The 21,578-nt window shown below is 37.8% G+C and overlaps 1 protein-coding gene across 4 annotated transcripts in view; it reads right to left on the bottom strand.

Moving 5' to 3' along the window:
- Positions 1 to 21,578, bottom strand: part of Abcb1 (ATP binding cassette subfamily B member 1) — a 186,632-nt gene that overhangs the window by 8,006 nt on the left and 157,048 nt on the right. For all 4 annotated transcript variants that reach the window (XM_074064836.1, XM_074064835.1, XM_074064837.1 and 1 more), the window contains 8 exons: positions 20,679 to 20,855; positions 20,003 to 20,149; positions 17,164 to 17,271; positions 14,302 to 14,379; positions 11,643 to 11,726; positions 10,920 to 11,123; positions 6,104 to 6,204; positions 4,770 to 4,910 (listed from right to left, as the gene is read on the bottom strand). In XM_074064836.1, the coding sequence (XP_073920937.1) occupies positions 4,770 to 4,910; positions 6,104 to 6,204; positions 10,920 to 11,123; positions 11,643 to 11,726; positions 14,302 to 14,379; positions 17,164 to 17,271; positions 20,003 to 20,149; positions 20,679 to 20,855 (1,040 nt within the window). The remainder of the gene's footprint in view (positions 1 to 4,769; positions 4,911 to 6,103; positions 6,205 to 10,919; positions 11,124 to 11,642; positions 11,727 to 14,301; positions 14,380 to 17,163; positions 17,272 to 20,002; positions 20,150 to 20,678; positions 20,856 to 21,578) is intronic.

Below are 21,578 nucleotides of genomic sequence, written 5' to 3'. Positions count from 1 at the left end.
AGTTAAAAAAAAATAGAACAAATAAAACACTTCTGCTTATAAGTTAACATCAGATTGATTTTTAAATGCCCCATTTTTAAACCTCTTTTGTTACCTTCAAATTCTTACAGGACTTTTGCAGCATTTCATCTAATACTTCTTAGATTTTATTAGGCAAGAAGAAGGAATAAAAGGAATACAAATAGGTAAAGAAACTGTCAAAATATCCCTATTTGCAGATGACATGATCCTATACCTTAAAGACCCAAAAAACTCTACTCAGAAGCTTCTAGACATCATCAATAGCTATAGCAAGGTAGCAGGATATAAAATCAACATAGAAAAATCATTAGCATTTCTATACACTAACAATGAGCAAACGGAAAAAGAATGTATGAAAACAATTCCATTTACAATAGCCTCAAACAAAATCAAATACCTAGGTGTAAACCTAACAAAAGATGTGAAAGACCTCTACAAGGAAAACTATACACTTCTGAAGAAAGAGATTGAGGAAGACTATAGAAAGTGGAGAGATCTCCCATGCTCATGGATTGGTAGAATCAACATAGTAAAAATGTCAGTACTCCCAAAAGTAATCTACATGTTTAATGCAATTCCCATCAAAATTCCAATGACATTCATTAAAGAGATTGAAAAAGCTACTGTTAAATTTATATGGAAACACAAGAGGCCACGAATAGCCAAGGCAATACTCAGTCAAAAGAACAATGCAGGAGGTATCACAATACCTGACTTCAAACTATATTACAAAGCAGTAGCAATAAAAACAGCATGGTACTGGCACAAAAACAGACATGAAGACCAGTGGAACAGAATAGAGGATCCAGATATGAAGCCACACAACTATAAGCAACTTATCTTTGACAAAGGAGCTAAAAATATACGATGGAGAAATAGCAGCCTCTTCAACAAAAACTGCTGGGAAAACTGGTTAGCAGTCTGCAAAAAACTGAAACTAGATCCATGTATATCACCCTATACCAAGATTAACTCAAAATGGATCAAGGATCTTAATATCAGACCACAACTCTTAAGTTGATACAAGAAAGAGTAGGAAATACTCTGGAGTTAGTAGGTATAGGTAAGAACTTTCTCAATGAAACCCCAGCAGCACAGCAACTAAGAGATAGCATAGATAAATGGGACCTCATAAAACTAAAAAGCTTCTGTTCATCAAAAGAAATGGTCTCTAAACTGAAGAGAACACCCACAGAGTGGGAGAAAATATTTACCAACTTACATCAGACAAAGGACTGATAACCAGAATATACAGGGAACTTAAAAAACTAAATTCTCCCAAAACTAATGAACCAATAAAGAAATGGGCACGTGAACTAAACAGAACTTTCTCAAAAGAAGAAATTCAAATGGCCAGAAAACACATGAAAAAATGCTCACCATCTCTAGCAATAAAGGAAATGCAAATTAAAACCACGCTAAGATTCCACCTCACCCCTGTTAGAATAGCCATCATCAGCAACACCACCAACAACAGGTGTTGGCGAGGATGTGGGGAAAAAGGAACCCTCTTACACTGTTGGTGGGAATGTAGACTAGTACAACCACTCTGGAAAAAAATTTGGAGGCTACTTAAAAAGCTGGACATCGATCTACCATTTGATCCAGCAATACCACTCTTGGGGATATACCCAAAAGACTGTTACTCCAGAGGCACCTGCACACCCATGTTTATTGCGGCACTATTCACAATAGCCAAGTTATGGAAACAGCCAAGATGCCCCAGCACTGATGAATGGATTAAGAAAATGTGGTATCTCTACACAATGGAATTTTATGCAGCCATGAAGAAGAATGAAATGTTATCATTCGCTGGTAAATGGATGGGATTGGAGAACATCATTCTGAGTGAGGTTAGCCTGGCCCAAAAGACCAAAAATCGTATGTTCTCCCTCATATGTGGACATTAGATCAAGGGCAAACACAACAAGGAGATTGGACTTTGAGCAGATGATAAAAGTGAGAACACACAAGGGAGGGGTGAGGATAGGTAAGACACCTAAAAAACTAGTTAGCATTTGTTGCCCTTAACGCAGAGAAACTAAAGCAGATACCTTAAAGCAACTGAGGCCAATAGGAAAAGGGGAACAGGTACTAGAAAAAAGGTTAGATCAAAATGAATTAACCTAGAAGGTAACACCCACGCACAGGAAATCAATGTGAGTCAATGCCCTGTATAGCTATCCTTATCTCAACCAGCAAAAACCCTTGTTCCTTCCTACTATTGCTTATACTCTCTCTACAACAAAATTAGAGATAAGGGCAAAATAGTTTCTGCTGGGTATTGAGGGGGGGGAGAGGGAGGGGGTGGAGTGGGTGGTAAGGGAGGGGGTGGGGGCAGGGGGGAGAAATGAACCAAGCCTTGTATGCACATATGAATAATAAAAGAAAAATGAAAAAAAAAAAAAAAGAAGTAGATTTTATTTTCCTGCTTTTTGAATCTGGGTTATCTTATGGCCCACAGGGTGTGATGTATATTACTGTTGTCAGTTCTACACCTATGATTCATTTTCTGCCTTCTACTCCTCCGTCTCTCTCTCTCTCTGTCCACCTAGATTACAGCTCACTATACACACGAGTGATGCCAGCTTAGATCCACTATAACTACCAAGATTAGGAGAACTGACCTACATGCTTTGGGCAAAAATAAATGTTTATTATTCTACGTTACTGAGGCTCAGGGCTGGTTGTTGCAAAGTATTGTGGGAACTGACAGTGTTGGTAGAATGACATGGGATTCTTAGAAAATGTGTGAACCAGCTTGTCATGGTAGCACATGCCTGAAATCCCAGTACGTGAGAGGCTGAGCAGGAAGATTACTTGTTCAAGTTCAGCCTGGGCTAAATAGGGAGAATCTGACTAGAAAAAGAAACAAACAATTAACAAAAAAGAGAAAGGAAAAAAAATGAAAACCTGTGAACCATGCTATAAAGAAAGAGTTCCTCACACACCTATATATGATGCTGCTCTCAAGATTTGTCTGACATGGGAATCACAGCCACCAGAGCTTGAAAAGAGCTAAGAGGCACCAAGTCCAGCCTTCAATATCTGGCAATTAAGGGAATTGCACAATTCCTCAATTTAGGGAACTTCCCCTAAATTGGTCTCCATCTTCTGTTCTAGGGAGTAGCAAGTTTGATTAAGTCTACTGTTAAAAAGTTCTTTTTTTTTAACTGGAGAAAAACTGAATTCTTTTTGCAGAAGAGAGACCTTCAAATATTGGAATCTTGTCAAAAATGTCCTTTCTTCTTTGATAATTATTTTCATTGCCCCCCTCAGGACATGCTTGTCAATGTGTCTTTTTAAACATGGTTCAATCACTGACATATTACTTCAGAACTTTCCCAGAATATTTAGAATCAATCACTTTCTTCTTCCCAATATTTTTTATTTTGGTATTGGAGTTCAAACTCAGGGCCTGTGCCTGCTGGGCAAGTCCTCTACCACTTAAGCCATACTTTTAGTCCTTTTGTTTATTTTTCCGATAGGGTCTTGATTTTGCCTGGGGTGGGCCCTGGACCACAATCCTCCTATTTCCAACTCCCTAGCAGCTGAGATTGTAGGTTATGTATCACCAAACACAGCCTAATACTGACTATAAACATGTGTTGAAGCAGTACATTGTGCCAGTTGTTTTCTTTTTATTTATTTATTTATTATTTTTTACAAAACTTGCTCTAAATAAATCACACTCATGGTTAATCTTGACCTTGTAATCATTTCAACCTGAAGAACCATTTCCAAATGGACTGCTTTTTCAGACAGGTCCTTTACTTACATGGAAGATTTATTCTGCAAATCTAAGGATGAAGTATCAGCAACTTTCATCAATTGAAAGACTTGCACTAATCAATATACCAAATGATTTTTCAAGCAAGCCCCCGATATCAATGATACTTGATTTTGATCTTTGTGTCATAATCACAAATAGTACTCGCATGTCGTTTGTCAGACATACGAGTTAGTTCGGGTCATCCCGAACTAACTATAGTGCATGAAGAAGGCAATCCCCACACCGGACAAAAATACTATATTAACTTGTGTCAGGTTATTATGATTCTGGTTTCAATGTAAATCTGTATTAGTACTAAATATGTTGTGCTATGAAAGGGCAGTGTTGTACCTGTCACCAAATCAGGAAGCACATAAGATTACACACACTATTGACAACCAAACTGCGTATTTAGGCACTTCAGCAGTATAATTTAAATTAGGCTTGTCTTCCCCTGAGTGAGGGATCATTTTCTATATTCACAGCAAAAAACTCCCAATCTAGTTTTCCCTTTGTCATTTTAAAATTTCTCTACCTCTTAACTTGCAAATTTTTTTAATCAAGAAAAAATGAACTTATCCTAGAATCTCCCAGGAGTTGCAGAAGTTAGCACACCACTTCCATACCTTAGCTGCCCTGTGGGAAATCCCTATACAAGGAGTCATCAGACTCCTTGCTCAGGGTTAGGATTCTTCCAAAACACCAAGGCTTTCTGGAGACTTCTGAATTGAATCACTCTACCCAGTCACAGATTTGAAAAGGTCAGAAATGTGCATCAGCACTGGGAAGAAGGGAAGTTACTGATAAAAGGGGGTGATTCAAGGATAACACATGAAGACACAGGCAAAATGCCACATTCTCAATCACCAAAATGTCTTCAACAGACTTCCCCATAAGGTTTTTTAACCAGACATTCAGCACAATTACCTCAGATTTACTTTCAGAGTTAAATTATAAATATTAACCCAATACTCACAAGAGAACATTTTCAAAATCCATGATCTCACGAGCCACCAAGAAGGCACCAAACCGGAAACATGCAGCATAAGAAAAATACATCATTGCTTGGGTGAAGGAAAACGTGATTCCAAAGATGTGTGCTTTTCTCAAGGAGTTTCTGGAAAGGAGACATTTGAAAATTTATTCTGCTTATTTCTCAGTTCTTAAAATCTAACTTCACCAGTTGGCACAGAAAATGACAAAAATTGATTTAGTGTCTAAAGAATTAAGTGTAATCCTCATTAAAGTTACTGGTTATGTGAATTTAGGAAACTGCCTCATCTCTCAGCCTTGGTGTCATTTTTAAAGCAGGATTAAATATACCTCAGTGTGTTGCTATAAAGATAAACTAAGCCTATGAAAGCTTCTTCCCTTTCTTCTAACTCTTGGACATATACACATGTGTCCTCTGTAGGAAACAGTCACTCCACTCACATTTATCCACACTTATAAGCTGCAAGAACCATCTGAGTAATACAGGGATAAGGGTACATTCTGTGGTGGGGACCTTGGAATTGAGCTGGTTCATTATTTCTGAATAACATGCTATGGGAAGAGAGAAGCACTACTTAACTGTCTGGGGGAGGTGGAGAAGGCTATACCAAGGTTTAATATTCTAGGGCTTTCTGAGCAACATTGAGCTCAGTGAGGTGGAGGTGTGGACAGGAATGGGTTGGGAAGTGGGCAGACCTCTGGACTTTCTAATTCTGCTTGGACCATATCAATTTTGCCTTTATCTTTCTCCTATATTAGAACTGCAAAGAAAAATGTTTTCAGAAAGAGAGGCCCTACTAACCTTACAAAAATAAGTCTGAAAACCCGCCCATAAGGTCCACATCTGTCCTTTTACTAGAGAAGGAACTAAGTTAGAGAGCCCTCACTCTGATGGCTATGTTAAAGAAAGAACAGAAAATCTCCACTGGAGAAGTAAAGAAAGAAATGAAAAGTGTGCTGAGGAAGCGCCACCCCTCAGTGTCCCACAATACTCAAAATTTCATGTCCGTACAGAACTCTCATCGTCAGCTAGAGCAATAATAGGGTCATAATCAAAACTGGACATCAGCGGCGTTCTTGACTTCCTCTCCCTCCCCCTCTGTTAGCAGCCTTTACAAGTTCTATCCCAGAGATGCTCCTGCCTTAGTTTGAATCTACTCATTTCTCTCTTGGATAATTACAACTGCTTCCCAGCTGGTTCCCTCTAGTACTTTCTCCATTTGTGCCTTACCTTCTGACCAATGTAATCTTTCTGAAAACAAATGAATGACTGAAAAGCTCCTCCTACTTCCCCTCCCAGTTTTCAGGGGTTCTTACCTGTATGGTATCTGCAAACTCTGTGCATACATGTGTTCAAACTTCTGCTCCCGCGTCAAAGATACCACAGTTCGGAAGTTTTCTATTGCTTCAGTAGCAATCTGTAACACCAAGAGGTGCAAGGGCTAACAATTAATGTGAATTCTATAAACTAGATTAAGAAAATTAGCTTATGATTATGTATTACTTGTGTAGCATTTAGTTATTACCTGTGAGGATCTTCTCTATGGAAAGAATATTAAGCAATTTATCAAAGTCAATTTTTGATCTGGAAGAGAGGTCAATTGCTTCATCCATCCCTTCTTTATAGAAAGAGAAGCTAAGGCTTGAAGGGATAAAGGCATTTATCTAAAGCCACATATTCTTACCTAACCTCCCAAAATTTATCTGGGAACTCAGTATTCTAGATCATTTGAAGTGACCTTTTTTTTCTGTGATGGCTCCATTTTAAGTTCATTGTTATTTTACATACTTTTGAAATGTGATATTTATATTTTTCTTTGTAGTTGCCATTCATGACACTCAATAATACTGTAGACATTGAAAAGAAGAAGGTAATAAAATGTTACATACTGGTGTATTTATACATCAGCTTATACATTTTTTCCTAGCCATACATATCCTTAACAAAGTCGTGATCAAATTTTATATTTGAGCTTTTATCATTACATTTTCCCTTAACAAATATCAAAAGTATTTTCCAAGGTCATTAAATGTACTTTAATAGTTGGAGTTTTTTCCAGCTACTTGATATCCCTATCAGGCATTCTTAACAATGTTTTCAATTTTTTCTCACTAAAAATAATGTTGTGCTAAATATTCATGTACCTAAGCTTTGTTCATGTTGAATGATTTTGTTAGGAAAAGTTCTTAAAAGTGAGATTACTAGTTCAAAGAAAGTAAACTATTTTAAGGAATATGACATATATTATCAATTTTTACCAGAAAGTTTCAATCATTCAATTATTCTCTAATTACACATTTCCAACAAGACTGTTTTATTAAGACACATCCTTTACTACTCTTTGGAGTTTGCAGAAAGGAATAATGAGACTGCAAAGAACAGTATGAGACTCAATGACATTTCAGTCTACATCAGCCATGGGACCTTGATCCACCACTGTCTCAGCTGATTTATTGTAAAATGAAGAGGATGGATGAGAGGATCTCTAAAGTCCTTTTAAAATTATAGAAAAAAGAAATTAATCTTAGTTTGAGATGTTCTTCCTTTTTCTTGCCTTTTCACTGATCAGAACTGATTCTAGTACAGACACATTCAATTAATTTAGAGTAATTTGTAGCTAAAAATGATAAACATGAAATCTCCCTATTAACTGAATCTTACACAAATTATCTAACTTCAAAAATATTAGAAAATACTTCAAAGGACATTAAGTTAGTTTTAAAGATTAGGGCAAAAAAAGCTACTAGAAGGAAAAATTAACATAGTCTTTAAAACATTTATTTAAAAAGTAAAATAGTGAGGGAAAGGGAACCCTCATACACTGCTGGTGGGAATGCAAACTAGTACAACCACTCTGGAAAAAAATTTGGAGGCTTCTTAAAAATCTAAACATAGATCTGCCATATGATCCAGCAATCCCACTCCTGGGGATATACCCAAAGGAATGCGACACAGGTTTCTCCAAAGGCATCTGCACACCCATGTTTATTGCAGCGCTATTCACAATAGCCAAGTTATGGAAACAACCAAGATGCCCCACTATGACAAATGGATTAAGAAAATGTGTTATTTATACACAATGGAATTCTACTCAGCCATGAAGAAGAATGAAATCTTATCATTCACAAGTAAATGGATGGAACTGGAGAGCATCATTCTGAGCGAGGTTAGCCAGGCTCAGAAGACCAAAAATCGTATGTTCTCCCTCATATGCAGACCTTAGGTCTAGGGCAAATACAGCAAGGTGATTGGACTTGGGGCACATGATAAGGCAAGAGTACACAAGGGCGGTATGATGATAGGCAAGAAACCCAAAACACATGATAGTATTTGATGTCCTCAATGCAAAGGAACTAATGCAGGAACTTTAGAGCGACAGAGGCCAATAGGAGAAGGGGATCAGGAACTACAGAAAAGGTCAGTTTGAGAAGAATCAACTTAGAATGTAACACATTTGTACATGGAAGCAATGCTAGGAATCTCTCTGTATAGCTATACTTATCTCAACTACTAAAATTGCTTTGTATTTCTTATTATTGATTATACTCTCTCTTCAACAAAATTAGAGATAAGGGCAGAACAGTTTCTGCCTGGAAGCAAGGGGTAGGGGGGAGAGGGAGGGGACAGGAGGTAGGGGAGAAATGACCCAAATATTGTATGCACATATGAATAAATGAAAAAAAAAATAAAAAGTAAAATAAAAAATATCCTCAGTTGCATACAGGTTGAAAATATTGAACTATATCATAAGCTACTTAGTAGAACACCAGGAAAATATTAAGATTTAATTTATGTTGATATATTTAATAAACTTCTTTTACACATTTAAAAATAATATATTCATTTTAGAATATCCTAAAAGTACTGAAAGCAAGAATTTAGAGGGAAAACAACCTTCAATCAAATCCCCAAACACAATCTTTGTTCACATACATTAGAATAGTTTTTTATTATAAGGGTTCAAACAAACACATAGAAGAGGTCCTGGATTGGTAAGAATATTCAAAAACTGTAACAATGTCTGCAAACAACAACCTGTACTATCAATTTCAGTTTATTGATATTAAGAAATATTTTCTGAATACCATTTTCTAAGGCAGGAGTGCCCTGTTTGTGATACATTTGTAAATATCCTGTAGACACAATTGTCTCCGTGAGGAGCCACCAGTGAATTAGAGAATTTATGACATGCCTGACCATTGTTCAGAAAATCTGCCATATTCTCACATATACATCTCCATCCACATTCCTTTCCTCACGCCTCTAACAGAACTCCAAGAGTCTCATAGCTAGTGTAACATTTCAGTGATGGTTAGCTATGATTTGCAAGGAATTAGCTTTTGATCCCTCTTCTTCCTACAACTAGCCTAAGACTCCTTTCTGGGATACTTCAAACATCTCATCAATAATGATACTATGAAGCAGCAATGCTTTTCTCACAGTATGCCATAGATTCTTCCATTTGTTCTCCAGATGAAGGATCAACAGCATAAAGGGAAAGAAATCTAAAGCACTTAATAAAAGAAGTTGTTGGCACAGCATGTGTTCCATGGCTGGCCAATGTTACCTGAGCCAGACCACAACTAGACCCCTGGGGTCACCGCCATCCTGATGACAGTGTACATGGACCCCACAATCACTTGTTGGGAAGCATTAAAACTTGTTCAAAGAATTTTACTGAAAGAACCACAAGAAAAAAGGGTGAGGAGCCTACAGACATGCATGGAGACAAAAGACAAAGGGTCTGTGGTAATGACCAGTCTCTGGGTCTTTCTTCATCATTCATGTGGTGACATGCATGGCTCAGAGACAAAGGACCACAGATACATGGCTTACTGAGAGCCAGAGACTCTCTTACTTGCCTAGATCCCTGCTCTAACTCTTGGGAACCTGGGATGGCCATCAGTACATTTATCCCCACTTCGACATCAGGTCCAGTTTCAGGGATCATCCCTGCTATGTCCTCTCATTTTTGCAGTGATCCAGATGATGTCATAGTAAATTATGTCCTGCCATCTCAGGAACTCTTTGATTTCTAGTGAATAGAAGCACAACTGTCTGAGTTTGAATCCTAGCTCCAAGACTTATCAGCTCTATGGCACTGAGGACATTGCCTGCCTATGCCTCAGCATCACCTGAAAAATGGGATAAAAATAAAGCCTACCTTGTAGGGTCCCTTTAAGGAAAACAGCATTTGCCAGGAAACCCAGTAAATGCTACATAAGTATTTGTTAAATAATGAGAAAAATAGAAAAGCATACAGAAACAAAAAAATATGTATGGAGCAGGAAAAAGAGAAATGGGATGAAGGAAGAAGAAATTATAGAAGGAAAAGAACGGTAATCTTTGTTTTTTCTCAAGACAAGGTCTTTCTGTGTAACCCAGGCTAGCCTTGAATTCACATCCTCCTGCCTCATTTTCCTATGTGCTTAGATTACAGGGGTATATCACCATACCAATATTCTTTTAAACTAGATAGAGTATACTCTTAAGACTTACCCACATTGAAACTTTTCCAGCATAGGAATAAAATGGGTCTGTTTTCTTCAATAAAGGAATAGACATGCTTGAAAGAAAGAGGAAGAAAGAGAGAAAGTAGAAAGAGAAAAAAGAGGGGAAAAGGAAAGAAGGAAAAAACTGGAGGAAGGAGGGGAGTAGAGAGGAAGAGAGGAGAATGTGAAGACAATGGCCTGAAACCAGAAAAGCCTGTGAAAAGCAGGTATCAGTCTTGAGCTAAGGATGTGTTTCCTACTTTTTTAGTTCATGACTTACGGAATAAGCATAAAAATAATGGCTATAAGGAATAGTTATAAAACCATGAAAGACCAGGTGTGGTGGCTCACTCGTGTAATTCCATTTACTTGAGAGGCATAAATAGAAGGGTCAGGATCTGAGAGCAGCTGGGCAAAAGCAGGAGACCCTATCTGAAAAAGACCTAAAGCAAAAAGAACTGAGGTATTGTGCAAGTGCTGCAGCATTTGCTTAGCAAGCTCAAGGCCCTGAATTCAAAACCACAGTACTGGAAAAAATAACAACAACAAAATAACCAACATGTCAGAATATAGCACAAAACATCACTGCTAAAAATATTTTTCTCAATTAAAGTAAGCACTTAGAGCTAGTTTGACTCACCTTCCCAGAACCTTCTAGTTCTTTCTTATCTTTTAGTGCTTGTCCAGACAACATTTTCATTTCCACAACTCCTGCTATTGCAATGATAGGTACAATTGCTAAGAGTAAAAGTGTTAATTGCCAGCCATAGATTAAGGATATAATAATTCCTGTCCCGAGATTTGCAATATTCTGGGTAATTACAGCAAGCCTGGAACCTATAGCCTGAAACACACATTGGAAACAAGTATTTGTATTATCTTTACAACTGATGCTTATATGTTCTTTACAAGTATGAAAATTTATTCTTACCTTCTCAGTTGTGAAATAAAACTAAAGCTTTACTTGTAAGAAGTTTATTAGCACCAGATGCCGGTGGCTTATTCATATAATACTGGCTACTTGTGAGGCTGAGATTGGCAGATAGCGACCCAGGCAAATAGTTCAGGAGAACCCATCTCCAAAATAACCAGAGGAAAGAACTCAAGTGGTAAAGAGCCTGCTTTGCAATTGCAAAGTCCTGAGTTCAAACCCCAGTGCCCCCCTCAAAAAAAATTTTATACCTTCTTTATATACTATATTTTTATAATCTTTAAATAGTTAACACTCTTGCTATAAAGCATGTGCCACATCTTTTTCTAAAAAATAACAATGATGATATGATAACACATTTAAAAGAAAGTGAATTTCACATAGAGGTTAAAATGGAATGGAGACAAACACCAATAGCAAGCAGGCACGTACCCCTTTCACTTGTGCAGCATCATTGGCGAGCCTGGTAGTCAATGCTCCAGTGGTGTTTTTAGGGTTATCGAACCAGCTCACATCCTGTAGCACAAAAGAGATTTTATTCTCTTAAAGCCCTGTTTATGACAGTCTCAGCTCCAGAGGAGCATTCAGGATGTAACAATCAATAAATAAGAAAAGGATTTAACACATAATCACATAATTAGGTGACTTCATTTGTCAAAAAAAGTTTTGAGGCTCTATTTTGTCCCAAGTTTGATTTCTAAGTGTTAGATCTTTCCAACAGTAAACAAAAACAATAAAGTTGCTGCTATAACAAAGCCTTGGTTGTAGACATAGAAGGCACAATAAACATAAATATACTATCTCAGGTGGTAAGAAACACTATGGAAAAAAACAGCAGATATGAATGACAAAGATATAAGGGAAAGTGCTACTTGAGATCTGGGAAAGAGACAGAAAGCCTCTCTAAGAAGAAGGTTGAGCAGAGACCTAAATGAATAAAGGGATAAGAGCCACAGAAGGGAAGAAACAGCACATGCAAAGGCCCCGAGGCAAAGGCACACTTGATCTTTTCACATCCTAGCAAGAAAGCCTTATAGGCTGCCAGAGCCACCTGAGGACAAGTGGCTTCTATGATCCTCTTCCCACGCTCTGTGCAATGACCCACTGTGTGGGGAGTATGTTGTACACTGGACAAGGGTAACATTGCAGAAGATGAAGTCTGAGAGGTAGGGGGGGTTAGCACATCATGTAGGGCCTTTAGGCAACTATGAAGATTCCAATCTTTACCCTGAGTCATGTGGGAAGCCTCAGTAAGTTTTGGCTAGAGGGTTGTGTTTTGTGAACAACAACTCTGGCTGATGGGAAGGGATTTTACAGTATTGGGGTAAGGATGGAACAATGACATCAGCCAGGAGGACACTGAAATCTTAAACAGAGAGAGAGAAACTATCAAGGGTGTCAGCCTGAAGGGCTGGTAGAGTGGTGAGGTCACTTACCAATAGGGGCAAAGAGTACATAAGGAGTAAACCTGGTAGAAAAGAGGGGTCAAAAGTTCAAGATTGGAAATATTAAAGCATGAAGCACTTATTAGATATGCAAAGAGGAAGTTGAGCAAGCAATTAAGTAATTCTAGTTCAGGGAAGAATAAGTGAATTGGGTTAAAAACAAATCAATGAAACAATGTAGATTAAAATTTCTTTTATAAAATCACTTATATTTTTAAATTAAAAAAGTACATGGTTGTGACTTGAAGTTTAAATTTATGCCTTTTACAAATAACTGTGATCTGTAAAATGTTATTTGAACTGGTGATTTGCATTAAAGCAACAATGATGATTTTTTAAAAAAATATTTAAGGAAAAACCAGTGTTATACTGCATTATACCCTATATCAGTTTGCTTTTTAGTATTCTGAAGGGCTTAAGTGTTTCAGTTCAGGAATGTAACTTCCTTGAAAACTGTGTCATTGACATTTAAATGCCTTACAACACTTACTACTAATGCCTTGTAAGAAGTGTCATTAATACATTTTTGCTATGCTCAATAATTTATTGAGAGGGTCTTACACAAACTGTCCACTCAACTGCGAAAGTATAATGGACCTGGGTTTTGGCCTGCAGGCTGATAGGATGATGGGGCATTTGGCCCTGGACCAAGGTCAGTCTTGAGCCTAAGTGGAATCTCACTTATAATACAGTTTGACCTCAGAGTCCACAGATAGGATCTTCTATCAAACAGTGCACTCTTACTCATCAGATTCAGTTGTGGTTTTATACATCACTAACTGGAAATCCCCATAAGTGTTTTTTTTTTTTTATATTATAGTGGGAAGAGTAGGAAAGAGCTATAGTACCAAAGATAGGAGGGAAGATGAGAATATCCTCAAGAAATCTTAATACAGCAAACCAATGTTTCCTAGCTGGAGTTCAAGCCCCCTTGGAACACCTGGGGTATCTTCCAGAGCATCATTTTTTACAAGTGGTTATTAATTTAAAAAGGAAACTTTTTAGGTCACATATAGCATTTTCTTGATGATTGAAGTTTCCCAGTTTGAACTGGGCTACTCTGGGTTTCTTTCCCTACATCCCTCTGCCCCTTTCTAGAGAAAATATTCATATTATCTTTTGTTAGGGTCTTGAAGATGAACTTGAAAGGCACTCTATTAAGCCTTCATCAGCCAGCAATACCGCAGCTTGAATTTGCACATCAGTGTAGCCCCAACAAAGAAACTGGGTAGTGAGGAATGGGTCATGGGATTTGTGGAATAAATGCACAGGACATCTCCTGGTGGGAAGAAACATGATAGAGTATGCAGAGTACACAGGACAAGGAAGAAAAAAAAAGGAGAGAGGAAATGAGGGGCACTGACGATCACCTCCACCTGCACTGCCTATGACTGAGACAAAAGTCTGGAGGTGGTGAATCCACTCAGGTGACTCCACTTGTCTCAGATAAGTTCAGTTCCTTGTGCCCAGCTGGAGCGAACACATTATAAGGCCTTGACCTTCGCCTGGGGATGATCCATATGCATGTGTGAGATAAGACTCAATATGGGATCTTGGTCTAAGCAACCTGACAGAATTCCCATTGCCTGAGTCCATGGGCACATGGGGCCAGAGGACCATCCTATACAACCCACTGAGAGCCATACCTGTCTCAGCATGGATCTGAAAACCCTGTACCGCAGCCGTTTGGTAAGGATCTCTCCAGCCTTGCCAAATGTGAAGCCCTGTGAGGAATGAGAAAATGCCATACAAATCTGTCAGACACAAGATACCAATTACACAAAAGGAGGCGGCTTGATATCATTCCTAAGGTGGGTTGCTACGGAAAGTCAGAAAAATCTGACTTCCAGGATTTGCTGCATTTTTTGTGACTGTGTGCAAGGTGCAACATGCAAAGCTTCACTGGTGATAAGGCCAGCAGAGTCTGGTTTTGACCCTGTCATTCCCAGCCAGCTGGCAGGCTGACCAAGGATTTATTACAAATATGTTCCTTGTTCCTCACTCCTATCCATACTTACTTTCACAGTGAATGAGGGTCTGTCACTCAGGAAGCTGGTGTTGTTCCTAAAGCAGGTAACACTCAAAACAGAGTGACTATATTACATATTATTAAAATTAGGTCTCTTGTGAAATTGAAAATTTCACACAAGGACCTGAAGTGTGATCTGGGAAAACAAGAATGTATATTCTTCTAAGCTATAATAGATATAGAAAACAAAAATATCAAATTCTTAGTTTTAAGTTGAAAATCCCAAAGTTTGGAAGCAAAACAGGTTGGAAGGAGGAAGCCTGGCCAAGAGAGCGCTATCTGCGGTCTACCTCTCCACCCTCACAGCTATAATCTAGGTCTGGGAGGAGGGAGCAGAGTGACTGGGAAACAACCGTAAGTGAGTGTGCTGCCATGCTGGCTCACATGTGGTGAGAAAGGACAACAGAGTCCTCACTCCAATGAGCTTGGGGACACAGAAACAGAAGGAGGCTGTAATCACCTTTCCTTCTGGAGTGGGGAAGCAGAGTGGAAATGGCTGTCAGTATATCAGGAGTGGGGAGGACCTGATAACAGCTCTGCATCTGCCACAGAATCAGAGAACAGAGAAGGGCAGCCACACTTGCTGTGTGCTCTCAAGTAGCATGCTGGACCTTAATGAGAGAGGGAAGAAACACATACAAGGGCACAAGGGAAGAAATAACCATTTCCTCCAAGTGTCCTGACAAAGGGGAGCATGGAATGGAAGGCCAGGTGGGGCCAGAGGCCCCTCAGATTGCAGCATTAAGGGAAGGGGGCACATAGCCTCTACTCAATGCTGCAATGCCACACAGCCTTCTGCTTAATACATACTGTCCATGCAGCAGTGGAGAAGGGAAAACTCCTACATTAAACAAGGTTAAGCCTAAAACTCCTACAGTTTACTGGGAAATGGTCACAGGAAGGTTTCTGCTGTTGGACCAAATGGAATATGGAGAGTCTTCCTGGCTTTGGGAAAATTATTATTATTACTACTATTATTGAGAGCTACCTTATTCTGACACTGTACCTTACACACATCATCACACCAAGTCCTATGACAACCCTGCCCAATCACCATGTTTCAGAACAAACTGAGGTGTAGAGAGGCTGACAAGGTGCCAGAGGCCACATTGTAAGTGGCCAAGCTGGAATCTGAATTCAGTCTATGAGAGTCTGAGTTGAATGGGAAGCCAGAGACTCTGGTCTGAGCTCTTCTCCCCACCAAACTCTTTCTCAAATGAACAGTTGGGCCCTCCTCCCTTTTTGGCACTATGCTGCTGCTACACCTGTGAAGTCCAGGAACTCAGAGACTGTTCAAACCTGGGTCTGGTAGGCACGGTAGGCTCAGCCTCTCTAAGCATCATCATGATACAAAGGAACTTCCTTAACTCCCTTTATGTCCCTGGTTCAAACTATCAAAGCCTACCTGAGACTAAATTCTTTACCAACCTCACAAGGAACAATCTTTACCTCTCCACAACCTGTGGCATTAATGGCTGGTGTGGCAAACTTGTATGTAGTTAGTGTCCTATGAACTCTAGCAAGGTCAAATTTCCCCATGAAACTTTAAATACTTCATAAACAAAGAGGGTTATTTTCTCTTGTGTCCCCCATAATGTCTAGAACAATGTCCTTTTAAAAAATACATGTTTACAATCTGTTAAATAAATCTATTCAGAGTCTTGCTAAAAAATAAAAATCACATGTGGCTAAATCTCTGATTTAACAAACCATTATTTACTACTATCTCACAAGGGCCTGGGCATTTGGTCCCATGACCTCTCTTAATCATAAAGAGGAACATTTTCTTTACTAGAGAGATAAGGAAACTGAGAGTTACACAGTTTAAATTACTTTTTTGCCCAAGGACATATAGTTGGGTACTTGCACAAGAGACAACTAAACCTAACTCTAATACCAAAACCATACTGCAATGCCATACCATTACAAACTTCTATAGCACTCAATTCCTTTGTGATTTAATTTTAGCTAAATGTTTTGCAAACTGCAAAATTTGACTATAGAAATATTTCCTATGATGCTTTGTTTTTCAGATTGACATTCTTCTGTCATTAAATGGCTTTTTCTCCTTTAGTAAAAACTGAATGATAAGCTTTTCAAACTCTTTTAAATCAGTATGACTGCTTAGGTACTTTTGTCTATTGTTGTTTTCAGAATATAGTAAGGCATTTTTGAGTACTTAAAACTGGCCAGCAGTACCTACACCCAAACTTGCATCCAGGCCTTGCCCAAAGGCCATTTTTGAGTTCTCAACTTTTATTCCCCATCACCATGTCAGAACTAATAATCTCTTCCCTCTGATTTCACGAGTATTTCCAGTTGTGGAAGGAGTGTGTGGGGAGGAGAAAGTAAGGAAAGGAGCCAGAGGACACAAAACAATGTATCATGTGAAGAGAGGAGAAATTGTACTAAAAGGAAAATTATACAGATGTTGATAAGTTTCCCCCCAAATGAATAAAGGAATAATGTAGATATTTACCTGAAGGAAAAATGTAATAAAAGAAATAATTCCAAGGACTAGAAACAATAATGAAAACATGTTACTATTCTGTCGTTTTGTTTCAGGATCTTCATCTCTTGTAAAAACCTAAGAGAAAATATTTAAAGGACTGTTAGTTCAATCACTGAAAAAATTGCTCTGGTTCTGACCCAGTTCCCATTTGATAGTTTTATGGGTAAGGAAAGCCTTAGTCCACAGGTATTCAGGGAAGACTTCCGGAATAGTGATGACCTCAAACATAATCTGCATTCTGATTCCTTAGCAGCCTATAGAATCTGTCATTCACAAATTGATCCACCAATTTCTTGCTCAGGTTTCTTCTTGGAGTAATGAGTGCCAGCCATCCTACTGTGTAAAGAAGAAATACAAGCAAATACTCTCCTCTTCTTTTGGTGAGAAACTACATTGTATGGTAACTCATTGTTTTATTATATGGACATTTCAAACTCTCCAAAGATATCTGGAAAGAATCTGTTGATAAACTCTTTCTTGGTAGCTAGAGAGAGATGCTTATGTCCTTAGGCCTTTTGCCAAGGAAGGCAGTTCCTGGGTCAGCATTCCCTGTCAGATGGCCAATAGAGAGCTGGTTGTAAAGTACAGCCAGTTTACAGGGCACTGCATGTAGAAATTTTTCCAGAGATGGCTTAGAAGGGTGATAGAACATTTTGGGATTAAGGCACACAGTGGATATTTTACTCCACAGGGAAGGAAACACAACCCTTCTATAGATCAAAATCACTCTTGTAAAAAAGACATATTCCTGACCCAACCCAGCAAGTTTATCCCGTTTAAAAAAAAAAGGTTTGTAGAAGATATTAAACAAATTTTTCTTGGCTAGTTATTTCAACAAAAATCATGTTACAATCACTGAATCCTTACTCTATACCAGGTACTACTTTAAGGAAATTCGTGTACACTATTGCTTTTACCCTTACAACTATCTCATGAAGTTTGTTTTATTTTTGTCACTATGTTACACAGAAAATGTGAAATACAGAGAGATTAATTAACCTGCTCAAGGTAACAAAGCCAGTAAGGAATGACCCAAGGAGATTAACCCCAAGCCATCTGACCCAAAGTCCACTATTTACAATGTCTAGGAGCTAATATGCTTGCTTTGGATCTCCTACCTCTAGACTTACTCTTACACAAAGAATGAAAAACTATCAACTCTGTAAGTTAAATTTTTGCTAAAACCAGCCAAGCCCATTCTTAACTTGTCCATTTCCATATTTTCTTCTGATGATACCACTGACTGTCTGCCTCTCTGACTGCAAAACATATATTAGAACTAAGATCAGCAAATTATGGGCTGCCAGCCAAATATTTATATGAAGTTTTAGTAGAATATAGACATGTTTACTTATTTTCATATTGAATATGGCTACTTTTGTACCACTAGGCCAGATTGAATATATGCAGCAGAAATTACATGGACTACAAAGCCTAAAATATTCTCTTATCCTTTATAGAAAAGTTTTCTGGCCCCTGTTCTAGAATATGGCTATGAAATCCAATATTTTATCTTGTAAGTATCTTTTCAGCAAATAGAAAAATACATGGCACAAAGAAGGCACTGAAAAGATATTTCTTAAGTGATTACACTAAACATGAATATCAACCTAAGATAAGCTATCTAGGTCTGAGTAGACTTGAATAGTTGTATTTTTTTTTCTTAAAAAATGAAAAGTTAGTGCTAGGTTTATGTTTCTTTTATTGATCAATCCCTTTCTCCACAATGTTTTCCGCAGTGTTATTTGACAGATGAAAATCCTTCACCAACTAGAAAGCATGTCTGTCCAGACTGTAACTTTGCTAATCAAAAGTTCACCATTACAAATCAGGTGGAACCCACATGTCAACCTTAATATTCTGGGAGCTTCTTATGGTTTGGATATGAAGCATCCCCACAAACTCTCATGTGCTAATGGCTTTGTCTCTAGATGGTGGATCTACTAATTTAGAGGTGACTAAATAATGAGGATGCTGACCTAACCAATGAATTAATCCCTTGATGGATTTATAATATAAGTACTACTGGGTTGTGAAGCCTATTTGGAGGAGGTAGAGCATTGTGGGGTGGTGCCCTGGAAGCATTTATCTTGTCCCTGGCCCCTTCCCATACCTGTCTCTGCTTCCTGGCTACCATGAGGTGAGCAGGCCTTGCCATATACTCTCAGCACTATGATATTCTGTCCTCACCTGATGCTCAAAGTGATGGATCCAGCTGACCTTGGATGAAAACTTCTGAAACTGTAAGCCAAAAGAAATCTTTCCGCCTTTTAAAACTGTCTGTCTCAGGCATTTTTCACAGTGATTTAAAGCTTATTAACAAAGGGTTGATTTTGTTTATTTCAACCTTAGCAAGTAAGATGAAAATGACAGCTTATATAGGTAATGTACAGGCCTGGTCATGTGTTGGCAAGTGTATATGTTACAAGATAGCTCATGCTTGACCCAGCCAAACAAACACATGAGAAGGCCCCTCTGCACACTGATGAGTTATTGTCCATGAGCTTTGCTTAGAGTTTAATGTTGGCAGGTAAAGAAAAGTCACTTCACCAGTTTCATTGACTGTTTCAGGGCGCTGGTACCCAGGGACTTAGGATAAAAATCATCAGGGCTCTAGACAGAAACCATGACAAAAGAATGTTTACAAAACTATCATTCTTCTCACAAATCAGAATTCTGCTCTTACAACTTTAAACCAGTTGCTTTCAGGTAAAGATACATATTTTGTGTTGTAGATGTACACAGATGCAAAATTTCATTCATTCTTCAGTCAGGTCCCAGAAATAGACATAAAAAATGAACATACCCCTACAATCCTTGAGAATATAACTGCAAATGCTGGTTGCAAGCCTCCATTTATAATGGCACAAATAACACCAACCACAAAATAAGGCCATTCAGTTGCATTCAGCTTTAGAATTCTCCAGAAAGAAACTGGAGGTACATTTTCACCCTATAAAACATAAAACATACAAAAATCTAGTTAAAAAAGAATTATCACTGGTATAATGATGGTACAGTTCTTCTGTGGGCACATAATTTTTTAAGTGAATATCTCACTGTTATCCCTTATCAACTGATAGCTATTTAATTTTTTTTTTAAAAGTGCTAACAGATTCCACAAGTGTGTCCTTTATTTTTTCAGATAAATTATGTTTCTATAAACATTTAACTCTTGGCCTAGCATTCAGAAGATGACAAGAATATTTATAACTAGTGATAAACAGAATAACAATTTTAATATTTGAAGAACCCACCATAGTTTCTTTCTATTATAAATTGTAATTCTAAAAATATTTCCATTAATTCTTATTCTAAACTGTAAAATGTTGACACTTTTGTTTCTGGAACACTAGAGGATAGAACAGAAGAATTCTTGAAATTGATTTCTTGTTCCCACTCCTACCTCAGCCCCAGCCTACTGAACTAGAAGAGCCATTGGGGGAGGTTTAGGACATAAAACTGTACATCTGTGTCAATACCAGGGCCTCTTCTGTATTAAGCTTTCGGTCTTGGCCTTGTGGTCCATGGATACTCTTGCGAGTTGAACTTCTTCTTATTAGACTGGATCCTGAATCTTTTGAGGCCATTTCCAATGTATGAATTTCTCTTTTGGATTCATAAAGGTCATTTTCTACTTCAGCATCATTTCCTCTTGTCTATAATGAACAAGAAATGTGCATAAACTGGTTAAGGTCACTTAATCAATGAAAATTAATCAATAGACATCAATACCAAGAACTATAATTTATTTAAAGTCATAACAGGAAAGGATGAAGTTAGTTAAACTGATGTTTCTTTTTTGTGTGATATATTTAAAAATGAAAACCAATAAACAAGGATTCTCACTGAATATATTGAAATACCATGGCATTCCTTCCATGTATCGTACCCAGTCATTTCTTTTTCTGGGGATATTTGGCTCAATTAAGTTTGCTTTGGACCAGTGCTGTCAACAGAAATATGGTAAAAGCCAAAATATAAGCCACATTTGTCACTTAAAATTTTCTAGTAGGCACATTTAAAAAAATGTGAAAAGAAAGAGGCAAAAATCAATTTTAAGTATGTTTTATTTTTCCTAATATATCCTAATATATATATATAAGTAACATCCAATGGTAATTTTAACATGAAATCGATATAAAAATTGAGATGTTTTGCATTCTTTTTTGTACTTACTCTTCAGAAGTTGTTGTGCATTTTCTACTTAAAATATTTCTATTCAGATTAAACACCATTCAAATGTTCAATAGCCACATGGGGGACAGCACACCTTTAAACCACTATAGTGGAAAGCTCATCTTGAAATCTAATTTTTAAATTTTCTTTGATTATTCTTCCTTAGCTCCTCTCTTTTCAAGAAAAAACAGTATCTGAAACAC

This window comes from Castor canadensis, chromosome 2 (assembly GCF_047511655.1).
Source record: "Castor canadensis chromosome 2, mCasCan1.hap1v2, whole genome shotgun sequence".
NCBI classification, from domain to species: Eukaryota; Metazoa; Chordata; class Mammalia; order Rodentia; family Castoridae; genus Castor; species Castor canadensis.
The sequence above is the reverse complement of the archived record's forward strand: the minus strand, read 5'-3'. Positions and strand labels throughout refer to the sequence as shown.